The sequence below is a fragment of the Festucalex cinctus genome, chromosome 4 (assembly GCF_051991245.1).
Source record: "Festucalex cinctus isolate MCC-2025b chromosome 4, RoL_Fcin_1.0, whole genome shotgun sequence".
Classification (NCBI taxonomy): Eukaryota; Metazoa; Chordata; class Actinopteri; order Syngnathiformes; family Syngnathidae; genus Festucalex; species Festucalex cinctus.
This window is the reverse complement of record NC_135414.1, coordinates 3,977,779-3,990,207: the sequence shown is the minus strand read 5'-3', so window position 1 is coordinate 3,990,207 and position 12,429 is coordinate 3,977,779. Positions and strand designations below refer to the sequence as shown.

The 12,429-nt window shown below is 39.2% G+C and overlaps 1 protein-coding gene across 1 annotated transcript in view; it reads right to left on the bottom strand.

The window, feature by feature from the left end:
- Positions 1-1,271: 1,271 nt before the first annotated feature.
- The window catches only part of LOC144017050 (cell migration-inducing and hyaluronan-binding protein-like), a 161,650-nt gene continuing 150,492 nt past the window's right edge, over positions 1,272-12,429 (bottom strand). The window contains exons 26-28 of the mRNA XM_077518291.1: positions 4,592-4,749; positions 4,226-4,326; positions 1,272-1,936 (exon numbers count right to left, since the gene is read on the bottom strand). Of these exons, the coding sequence (XP_077374417.1) occupies positions 1,809-1,936; positions 4,226-4,326; positions 4,592-4,749 (387 nt within the window). The 3' untranslated portion in view covers positions 1,272-1,808. The remainder of the gene's footprint in view (positions 1,937-4,225; positions 4,327-4,591; positions 4,750-12,429) is intronic.

Genomic DNA, 12,429 nt, shown 5'->3' with positions numbered 1-12,429 from the left:
CTTAGTTATAACACTTACGAGTTCACAAATTTTGTTCAAAATACCGTAAGTGGGGTTGTTTTTTTTTTTTTTTTTTTTTTTTAATGCCTCAAGGACGAGGTGGCGCAGTATTTATAACTGAATTTTGTCACAGAGATACCTTCACGCCTTGACTATAAATATACATGTCAAGTTTGGGATTTTTTGAAGCATGTATCGGGGAGTTATTAAGCATATCCTTCATTCACGATACTGTTTTTACCATCCATAAAGGCTATCAAAAATAAATAAAACTAAATAAAAAATACGTATGTTTGGATAGGTCTGATGCCAGTGAACATTTTGCGTGGTGGAAAGTAAAAGAATATTCATAAATGACTTAGTTATCACACTGAGAATGAGTTTACAATTTTTGTAAAAATACCGTTAAGTGGTGTATTTTTTTTTTCTGCCTCAAGGGCGAGGTGGCGCTGCATATATAACTGAATGTTGTCATAGAGATAGCTTCAGGCCTGGACTACAAACATACATGTCAAGTTTGCAGTTCTCAGCGGTCGCTGCTCGGGCCCTGATAATAATAATAATAATAATAATAATAATAATAATTCTAACAAAAAACAATAGGGACCTCGCAGCGGTCGCTGCTTGGGCCCTAATAATAATAATTCGAGCAAAAAACAGTAGGGACCTCGCAGCGGTCGCTGCTCGGGCCCTAATAATAATAATAATAATAATAATTCAAACAAAAAACAATAGGGACCTCGCAGCGGTCGCTGCTCGGGCCCTAATAATTCTTACAAAAACAAGAGGGACCTCGCAGCGATCGCTGCTCGGGCCCTAATAATAATAATTTTTACAAAAACAATAGGGACCTCGCAGTGGTCGCTGCTCGGGCCCTAAAAAAACGGTCCAACCTGCAAAGATGATCTGGCAACTGCAATCAAAGAGAGTTGGCAACAGATTGATGAAGAATACTGTTCGTCACTCATCAAGTCCATGCCTCAGAGACTGCACGCTGTCATAAAGCCAGAGGTGGTGCAACTAAATACTAGTGATGTGTTTTGATTGTTTTTTTCTTTGGGTTTTTCATGATTCCATTTTCTTCCCTCAGAATGGAGTGATTCAATATTTATTTCCCTGCACTTGCTCTATAAAAGTAACATTTACTGACCAGCAGAATGTTTTTCCTTCATTTCTTTTAGTGTTTCTGAAAGCCAAGATGTTGCACTTTGGAATGACATTACAACTGTTTCATGCTTTTTATCTGAGTTTGATCTACAGAATAAAACGTCTCAGTGCATGCTCGTCCGAGACTGGTGATTGCATATTTTTTGCTAGGGGTTGTATTTAGCATTACAAAAAAAACTTTGATGATTTAGCTATGATGGGATATGAGGTGATTTATGAGCTCATGTTTATATAAAACTGCCATATGTTACAGCAGGATTCAATGCTAACAATACAGGTATAATGACTAATGTGCTCATGAAATAATGTATAAGTGCAGAGTTACTAACTTGTCAGTTCATTTAAGCATCTTCTATAATTCTGCAGCAGCAGTAGTAAGGAAGGACTAAGTCGAGTTTAAGCCGTCTACTAATGAGGTGGTCTTAGACTCATCGTGGACAGTGCTTCTCATTCTCAGCACACCCAAACACATAATTCCCCTTCAAAAACACACCACTTGGACCTCGACCAGTTGCTTGGAGCAGAGAAGTCTGCAGTCAATGTATAATGTATTACAGTATATGAGTGTGTGCGTGCATGTGTGTGTTTTGTTTTTTGCAGCCACATAGCCTCTTTATTGTCCTTTCCGTTCTGCCTGGCACTCATAGCTTCATCTTGTGGATCACAGGGATTGGCAGAACCTGGTGGATCTTAGCTGTGTTCGGGTCCACTTCCAAACGAATCCAGTCAGGATGGAATGAGCCTTTGAAGCCTACAAACGCCAACTTATCTGCAGGAAGAAAACATTGCGGGAATGTGAAGAGTCTGAGGACCTGATGCGGATTGTTGACTCGAAGCAAGATTTTCACAGCACCAGCTACTGTTTATTAGTGGGCTGTTATTTTGGTGAACATTGACTTCCTGCTGTCCTCACGTGGGTGGGTGGAGGGTGGGGGTATGATACCCCATATGTTGCTGTTGTTATTATTATTTACCTGTAATAGAATAAATTGCACACCCTGTTTTAAGGGGTGGCAGTGGCAGTGGTGCTCGATTGCAAGCGTGTGCGCAAGGAGTTATTAGCTCCTCTGGAGAGGTGTACCATATTTTCCGCACTATAAGGCGCACCTAAACGCCTTCAATTTTTTGAAAAGCTGACCATGCGCCTTATAATCCAGTGCGCCTTACATATGGATCACTACTGAGCCGCAACAGGTCTCGCTGTCAAGACGCTATCGGTGACCCTGCACGATCGGTGACGCGCATGTGCAGAAGATCCCGCCATCTTGGATTGCTAGCTAATACTAATACTTTACCTCAGAGAAAATAATAAAACAGCTGTTTATTCATTTTGGGAGTGAATGGAGTTGTCAGAAAGCTGGTTTGTAATCTATTAATAAAGTTTGACTGACCTTTCTGACTGTTTTGTTGACATTCCCTTTAGCGCAGCACCATCTAATGGGTGCATAACGTAACCCCAGCCTCTACTTTAACGACTTTATATGGAAAAAGTTTCAAAATATGTCATTCATTGAAGGTGTGCCTTATAATGCGGTGCGCCTTATAGTACGGAAAATACGCTACTTACAGCAATGTATAGACAAATTATGCTATTTAAAGGGATACTTTACTTATTTCGACATTTTTGGCAGTCAAACATTAATATTTTGCCTGTAATAAATTTGATATTTTCATTATTTTTCATGTACAATTAGTACATTTAAACTTGCTGTCGACTGATTACATGGATATTAAATTTGGAGTAATAATGGATAATAAGGTAAAACAATTTACGTTGAATAAGTTGATTGTTATGGCAAAGTTTTTCATTCATAAATGCAAATTTGGAGATACTAAGCCAACCTTTGGCCGCTATGCTGGGTGAGCTGGTCTTGGTAGCGCTCTAACAACAACTACAAGTAGCAACAGTGGTGGTTGAGCTGACCAGAATCGAGGCAACATTGCTTGAAAGCAATCGGCAGAATGCAAGCCGATCGACTCTTCTGGAAGCCACAACGTGTGAAAGCTGATCTGAGGTCAGCGAAGACGCTACTGATGAAAGAGAAGAAATGCGCTTGCCTTGGCTGCTCGCCTGGCGGGTTGGGCCTGCTGGTGGCGTCTGGGGACCGATTCACCAGTTCCAAATTACTTTGACTAGCCGCAATCTACACACGGACATTCAAGATGAACTGAGCGAGCAGTGTCTGGGATAGTATGGGATGGATGGATAATGATAAAAACCAATGACAATTAATTAATTAATTCATTCGTTAATTAATTAATTAATTAATTAATTAATTAATTAATTAATTAATTAATTAATTAATGTATTATGTTTTAGTAATGGATCGATGGGGACAGGTCTCAAATTAGCCATCGGCTTCTACCAGTCAGCCCTTCTTTCGGATGTCAATGTTACAAATGATGTGATGTGATCAATGTGTCCGAAAGGAAAAAATGAATAAACCAAACCTCTATTGTTTTTCTGAAGGAACTTCTTTCTTTTAAGGATTCATTACAATGCTGTAAATCTAAAAAGGCTGTATGGCTTTATAATGACATGATTGACCCCATTGTTCTATGATGATGTTGGTTTTCACTTTCCTGTTTTTGGTATCGCTCAGCTGTATATTTAAATGTTTCTGTAAGCATGTAAGCATCATTTGTTGATTAAAAAAAAACTTACTGTCAACTGAAAATTACATCAAGGGCTCGGGTAACCAATCACAGCTCAGCTTGTGAATGTCACATGACCAAACCTAGAAAATAGGTGAGCTATAATTGGTTACCTGAGCCCTTGGATGTCATTTTCAGTCGACAGCAAGTTGCAAAATGTGTTTTTAAAGGTACTAATTGTACGTGAAAAATAATGAAAGTATCAAATTAATTATAGACAAAATATTAACTTTTTATTGTTATAATGGGCTAAATAAGTGAAGTATCTAGTACCTTTAAAGTTGTGACTGAGAGTTGAGGGGCGGGGGGTGATGCAAAATATTTTCTTTCTCCTTGTGTAACATATTGTTTTAGAAACACTAGATTACCGTCTAATTGAAGAAATTATTTTTGCTGTTGTTACCTTTCAGTGGCTTGCCTGAGTCCGCTCCTAGTCGCTCCAGTACTTTGGTCCATGGACCTCTCGTCACCAGACGACCTTTTGATGTCAGGAGAACAACATAACTGGAGAAAGGGGCACATGCAGCTTTGAAATACAATCATAGTCAAACCAAACCAAAACAACAACAAGAAAAGATGTGTTTATGAAAAAAAATGATGGTTCAAGTCACACACATTTCCACTGTTCACAAAGTTGTCCAAAGAAAGCATTCATTTCAGTTCTGTACTTTTTGTCTCATATTTAGTGAATCAAAAATGATATTAAGTTCAATATGAATCTAGTATTTCTGTATTGTGTTGCTGGGGTCATTTCAAAACGTTATCTTACCCATCCCTCAGCCCGTTGATGTAGTTGTTGATCTGCGCAGGCACACCCTGAAGGATTGAGTTCTTGAATCCTTTGCTGTCCACCACCTTCCCATCATGCCCATTGATTACGGTTAGTTGCACGCCATCTTCTGCTTGATACAATTTTCTGCCATTGACCTGTCATTGCCAACCAATCACATTAGTGTTTTAAGTTCTACTGAACACACTGTCCAGCATCATGTGATCAGACACTTAAAGCAGTATTTTGTAAATAAAGTTATAAAACAGAAGGTAAGTTTAGTAAGGGACAAGGACAAAGGAAAACATCGTCATTCAAGGTTACATGTGGCAAATGTGGCCTGCTAAAATGCTTTCCAGCTTGAATGCTTCAACATACATATACTGTATTCAGGTTGAGTGTTACTTCATCTGCGCTCTGAAGTAATTAAAGTTACAATATAGCAGGTTTTTATACCTAGTCAGGAAATGAAACAAATAAATAAATCACCCATTTTCTACAGCTTATCTCTGGTCAGGTTACGAGCGCAGAAGCTTTAGCAGGGAAGTCCAGACTTCCTTATCCAGAAAAACCTTGGTTAAAAATCTCAATGGACTCTGGTCTTTACATCAGACCGAGTGCCATCTGAATTGTAGTTTTTATTTCACCAAACTTCAAAGCAGTGTAAGCGTTTTTCAAAGAAGCCACTGTAGCATCCTGGGTTGAAATAAAGGTGGTCTCTCCAACTGATGGTTCTCAATCTTTTATTTTACCTTCCCTTATTGTGAACACACCGTAAGAGCTACAATACAAAACAAAATAAAATACCATTAACAACTCAAACGGCATGTTCTGAGCATACATTTTACCTTATTTAAAGCCTGTACTATAAATGAATTACCTTATTGTTCTATATCCTTTACAATATCTTTTTGCCTACAATTAACATATGGTATAAAAACAAATTTTAACCTTTCCCTTTGTCATTCCTTATAACAAAAAATAAATCAGACAGGAATACAAATATATATATATATATTTGGGCTGTCAAAGTTAAAGCGTTAATAGATTAATTAATCACAGAAAAGTGTCGCATTAATCACGTATTAACGCAGATTAATCGCACTATTTTTTTTGGACCGCACTTGAGCCTTGAACGTAACCGCGGATGGTTACATTGAAGGCTGCGCAGGTCAGTGATTAGGTCAATGCACGGCATTTCCTGTTGTTCCAAGATGAGCGGGGTGACTCCAGTTGGTGTGCTCTAGGGGTGTTAAAAAAAATAGATTCGGCGATATATCGCGATACTACATCGCGCGTTTCTCGAATCGATTCAATAATCGGCAAAATCGATTTTTTTTCTTTTCTTTTTTTTTTTTTTTTTTTAGGATTCACACCTTAAGCATGGAAGAATGTTATATGAACGGAACATTAAGCCTTAATATTTTATTTCAATGCTGTTCAAACATGAAACAAATTACAACCTCTATAAGACTGAAATTTCAGATAAATAAATAATACATTTTCATATAAATCTTACACTCTACAAGCTTACTGATTAGTATTTTCTAAATTTGAATGAAAAAAAATCGCAACAATCGACTTATAAATTCGTATCGGGATTAATCGGTATCGAATCGAATCGTGACCTGTGAATCGTGATACGAATCGAATCGTCAGGTACTAGGCAATTCACACCCCTAGTGTGCTCGGTAGTAAATTTCACTTTAAGAAACACCCCGACGGGACTTTAGATAAAACAAAAGTAACTTGCATTTATTGCAGCATTGAACTTGCTTTCCATCGAAGCACAAGTTTAAAATATCATCTCAAAGCAAAACACATCGTTGTGTCAGCTGCTAGCAAGAGTGCTACGAGTGCATCGGCGTCGTGCGGTGGACGACAGATTACGCTGGCGGAGAGTACTCGTCGGCGTGTTGTCAACAAAATTACCGCAGAAAAATGAAGCAACGCATTTGCGAAATGGATAGCCACAGCATGTCGACCAATAAACATCATTGGAGACCGGGATCTGCAAGACATTATGTGCATCGCTACAGGCGACCTGAACTACAAACTACTCAAGGGGGACTATTACAACACGGATACACGGACTTTACGACGCAGAGAAGCTCACCAGGGAGCAATTGCTGAACAATGCTGAATTTGTATCGATTACAGCAGACTATTGGACCTCAGTAAGTAATCACATTACCTTGGGGTAACTGCTCACCCAATTGATGACAAATGGCAACTACAATCCTTTTCTTTGGGTGTTTTCAAAACTTATCAAAGACCTACAGTATTGCTGAAGTTTGCGCTAGCCAGTTTCGCCAAGTTGCATAAGAGTGGAATATTACCAAGAAGGTCTGCACTTTAGGCACAGACAGTGCTCTCAATGTAGTCATTGCTGTAAGATGTTTTTTCATTAACAGGTCACATTGTACAAAAAAAAAAAGAGATCAACACTGGCATCTGAAAATATCAATAAGCTTGTTTGCCTCAGCAACTGGTTAAAGGGGGACCTATACATACTCTCAGTGCATAAGTTATGTTTATGGATGTGTATTTGTCTATATCTGTATTCAGCGCGTTCTTTGCAATATAATTGCTGAAATGCACCCAGTTGATATGATGATGTTACCAAGTTTACGTCAGCATTCAGCAAGTCCTTTGTGATATAATTGCTGAATTGCATCCAATTGATATGATGCTGTTACGTTTTGAGCAATACACACATGCATCCAGGTGCGTACATGCATTTAATCAATGTTTTCAAATGACATTCAGATAATAAAATGCGTTAATATATATATATATATATATATATATATATATATATATATATATATATATATATATATATATATATATATATATATATATAAGCCCATGTGTACAGTATCAGTATCTGGCCACTCACGCTCAGTAATTAGGTTGCTACTGACAAATTCTGTTATTTTTTTCACTGAAAATCAGTGAGTGTTTTATGCCAGGATCCCTGTATGGGATAATGAGAGCCTAGCAACTTCATTGTTTGCATCAACCATTCAGTATATTCAGTATCTTGAATGGTGACTTGCAGAAGTTACGTTTATATTTCACTGCGATTGTTTTTTCTTGTGTGCTTTGCTTTCATTTCACATTGCTGATGGTTCTGACAACATGATGATGCAGACCAATCTTGGAGTAGCAGCTGGAAAAATATATTACTAAAGAAAATTTAAATTCACATTCTTACTAATGAAATCTGCATTTTGAGTTTCTCCCACACATTTCATACTTATTGGTACAACGGTACTTAACACACTGTACTGGAGGTGTGGCAACGCAAGATTTTTGTTAATTAAAATCCCGTTTGGACCTCTCTGCCTTCTCACCCTGCTTCGTCGCATTTGGGTCCACAATCACACCACAAACATAACAGCATCACTGTATGTGATGTTCTACAAATTGTGCATGCATGTGTTGCGTGTGCGCGTGTGTGTGTGTGGCTTGATTGATTAAAATATAAGTTTTCCCACTCACTTGAACATGTGATCGTGCGAACGTTATAACGTAAGGACTTACAGGAATTCTAGCGATATGTCAACTGTGTCAGCCTGGACGAGACATGTTGGCGGCTCCCATTGCAATACGTCGCTTTGCATCATATAGTTTTTAATCCACAAAAAGGCAACGGCAGACCCAGCTTGCTACATAAATATGACGTCCGCGGTCAGCAGGCGGGCGAGCGTGTTCTGGCTAACGCGGAAGTAGATTCGTATGTCAAAGGAACCGCGTCTGACCGCCCCCACCCCCCATCCCGATTGTCATTGGCTAACTTTAGCTGTCAATCTCAAATGTGAGAGGAAGTTACTTGACACCCAGCGACTCATTTTATTGGCTATGAGCAACTTCCTCGTCACTTGTCAACCTATGGGAGCCGCTGTGGTCCAAAAATGGCAAAGAGGCCGTTTGCTGCATTTCGTGTAAGAACTGAGAAATACTTTACAAGACTTTAGAGGACCTGTACAGGACATAACAATTTAGCCCAAAACACGGGAAGTCCCAGTTAATACGGGACAGTTGGCCACCCTAGCCATAGCATTGTGCATTAGCACATGCTAGTGGGTGAAAGTGATAGTGATTTACTATACAGTGAATCACACAAACAATGTAAAATGTAACGATAGTTAAACAATAAACATGATTACGAACCTCGTTCCCTTCTCAACCAGGTGCTAATAAAGACTAATAAACCCCTTATGAAGTCTGTGAATCTTAACTTGAGTTGTTTTCCTTCTCTCTGGCACACACGTCTTCCTTGACCTTGGAACGACGCTACTAATGGCGGTATGTTGGTGAGTTACCTCATTTCCTCTCGATTTATGACACCACTTCCTGTTTACTTCAAAATAAAATTGTCACCTATATTACATTGCACAATGCAACAATACAATTCTATAGTACAAAAAATGCAATACCAAAATATAGTAGCAGGTTTATTTACAGCCACAGCTTTTGAAGTAGATTCCTGTGCAAGTAGTTTCCTGTGTTTATTTGTGAAGCACTGGCCTGTCAATTCTGCCCAAATTTCAATTACTATTGTACTTCAAAAGCTTGGCCTCTCAACCAAGCCTGCTTCTGGCGTACGGAAGGGGCGTAGTTCTTGGCCACCTGTTCCACCGTCTTAAAATGCCAGCGCGCAAAGACCTCTTCCTGAGAGCAGGTTCCTGCTCTCTTCCCCTGAACATTCACGCTACTGAAAGGCGGCGGTCGCCTCGAGCACGTGAAAGCAACCACGTGGCGTCTTTCTTTGAGCCCCGGACTGGCAACCACTCGTGCGCCCAAAGCGCGTGCGCAATGTAAGGAGGCCACTACCACTTGTGCCTTGTGTTCTGGAACTCCGTCGTTTGGCCATTTTGGTCCCTTTCCCGAGCCGGTAACTCCACAGTGCGCCCGAACCACGTGGCGTCCAAGCCACGTGGTTCCACGCCTCACCAGGAGCGCACCATCAGCCTCAGGCCGGTTCCATCTCACGTGCGTGAGAGACTTCACCCCGGTTCCTCATCAGACTCCGGTTGGGCTACCCAACCCCTTCCACGGCGTGCTTTGCCAACTTGGGCATGGAACAAGGCAACCACCCAAGGACCTGTGTCGGCATTCCAACTGTGCGTTCATCAGCCACTCATTGTTCCATCTGAGGATCTGCCGCAGAGTTCCAGACGCGTGCGCTCACCTGCTTCTAACTGGATTACAGTTTTCTTTACTTGAGGACATCATCTCTCCCCCTAGTGTGCCTCTGAACCAGCTAAGTGCGTTTGATTGCAATATGACACAACCACTGGCGTAACGTTTTAACATAAAAAGGGTTGAGAAGTCAAACGCTTCCAATTTTTTCCTATTCACCTTACATTATTTATTTTCCTTAGTTTGTTCGGTCCCATGCTAGGGATGTCACAATAAGGGCAATATCGTGATATCGTAATATTAAAACTGCCACAATATCGTCGTCGTCATGTTCACAATATTTAAAAGGAACACATCTGTTAAAAAAAAGTCAGGTTGATTTCCATTTGTGCAGTTCTAGCACCCTCTGGTGGCTATTTTATTAGTGCAATAAAATTTTCATGAGGGTTGTTTTGGCCTTCTATGTTTAAAATCTATGCTAATTGTCAGATGTAGGGGAACCTAATTTGCTTGTGAAGAGATCAATGTGTGCTTGCATAAGCAAATCAGTGCGTCAATATTGTTATTAGAGCTTACAGGTGGTTTATATGCATTGCTGTTATCAGTGTTGCCACAGTTACCTTGAAAAAGTAACTTAGTTACTTTACTGATTACTTGGTTTTAAAAGTAACTAAATTGCGTTACTGATTACTTGATTTTAAAAGTAACTAAGTTAGATTAAAAGTTACTTTTTTAGTTACTTTCAGCAGCTGCCGATAACACCATCTCAACATAAAAATAATGCAGTAGAAACGGAGTTCCAAATACTTTATTGAAAGTGCATTTTTAACATGAAAATAAAGGTTTTTTTTATGAAAAACAAAATAGGCAGTCTCTCTTGACTTCTTGTAACGTAAATACTTTTTATAAAACAAAAAATAAAAATCTATCCAGGTTGAAAATGAAAATCCCCTAAATTCCTCTATTGTTTGTTTGTTCCGCTATTCCAGTGTGTACACATGTATCAGTTTAAATATTTATTAGTAGTTATTGACAGTTATAATTGTTTTTTGGTTTGTTTGTTTTTTCTCTTCAAAATAAGGATCAGGAAAACAAAAGGTTGATAATTTAATGTTAAATATAAATATTTAACCTTTAGACAGACACCAACACAATTAAACAGAATATTTGCACATTGTGAAGTATTTCAGAAACATAAATTTAAGACATGAAATAAACCTACCGTCCAGCCAAAAGAAATATGAAGCCACCTTATGGAACAATAAATCTATCAAACACATTTTAACCACTTAATATATGCAAAAATATTTCCAAAAGTTCATTTCCCTTTTTAATCAACAATTTTTGTATTTAACAATTGTTTTTTCTTTTGTCATCACTTTCATTTTTGGTTAATGTATGACATCTTTTTTTGTTTTTTTAATCTGAGACACGATGATGACCACAGAATCACTACTGTTTATATTTTGTTTTTTGGGCTGTCGTAATCGCGGGCACGTCTCAGTTCTCCTATCTGCTGCTCATGCTAGTTGTAGACATTGACAGGGAGCCACAAACTGAGAAATGAGATACTTGCAGTGTGCTTTTAGCTTAGCTGGTGTGTTGGCTGTGGGACATACCTGTGTCGTTTGAATCCATGCATTGGATCGTCACGGGAGTTATTCTTTTTGGCTCGCGCGCAGTACCAACGCCGGCCCGGGACATACAAGTGCACCGAGAGGACTCGATAGCCATGGGAAATACCGAGATGTACGGCTTCTGCTAACTGTCTCCATTTGTATGTTGTCACTCGTTGCGCGCGCGCGCGCCGTGTCGCGAGCACGGAAACACGGAAGTAGCTTGAATGGTGATGCTACTGAAATGTAAACAAAACAAGTAGAGCACGGCGCAGAACTCTTGCTATTGTTATGAAAACCATAAAGCCTCACTCGCAACCGATACGGTCGTTTAGCTCCCCTTGACGAACGATGGTTCGGTCGAATCGTTTTTTTGTTCCACCCCTACTGAAAACGTAACTTGTCTGACGTCACTCCCCCTGGCGAGAGGGCGGAGACGACCTCATCCCATAATGCTTCACGGACCAGTTGAGGATGGAAATAAATTATTTTTTTTTACCACTTTTATGGTCCATAATGCACACTTTTTTTGTTGTGTTGTGTGCCTGTTGGTTAATAAAACTAGTAGTAAAAGTATCATCACTTTTGTTTTGAATGTGCAAACCATTCATGACCAGACCATGGCTGAATTCAGTGTGGTGATCAATGACTTCTGCCTCATCTTCGTAGTTATCAGTAGTTGTTTGTGACTGTTACAACAGTGAGATAGTTTGCCTTCTTCATGACAATGTGGAGTAACGCATTGATTCTCTGGACAGTAACTTTAAGCAGACTACTTTGTAGAATAAAGTAACGCGTTAGACTATTAGTTACTTTAGAAAGCAACTTTTTTGAGTAACGCGTTACTAAGTAACGCGTTACCGGCAACACTGGCTGTTATGTACAAAAGCGCAATATTGTGCTTTTTTTTAGTATGAGATTTTTTTTTTTTTACAGTATTGTGATCTTTTTTAAATATCGACAACGCCCCATGATAATTATCGTATCGTGACCTTCATATTGTGATAATATCTTATAGTGATGTTTAGATATCGTTACATCCCATGCTTTCTTTTCATCTCCTTATTTGCA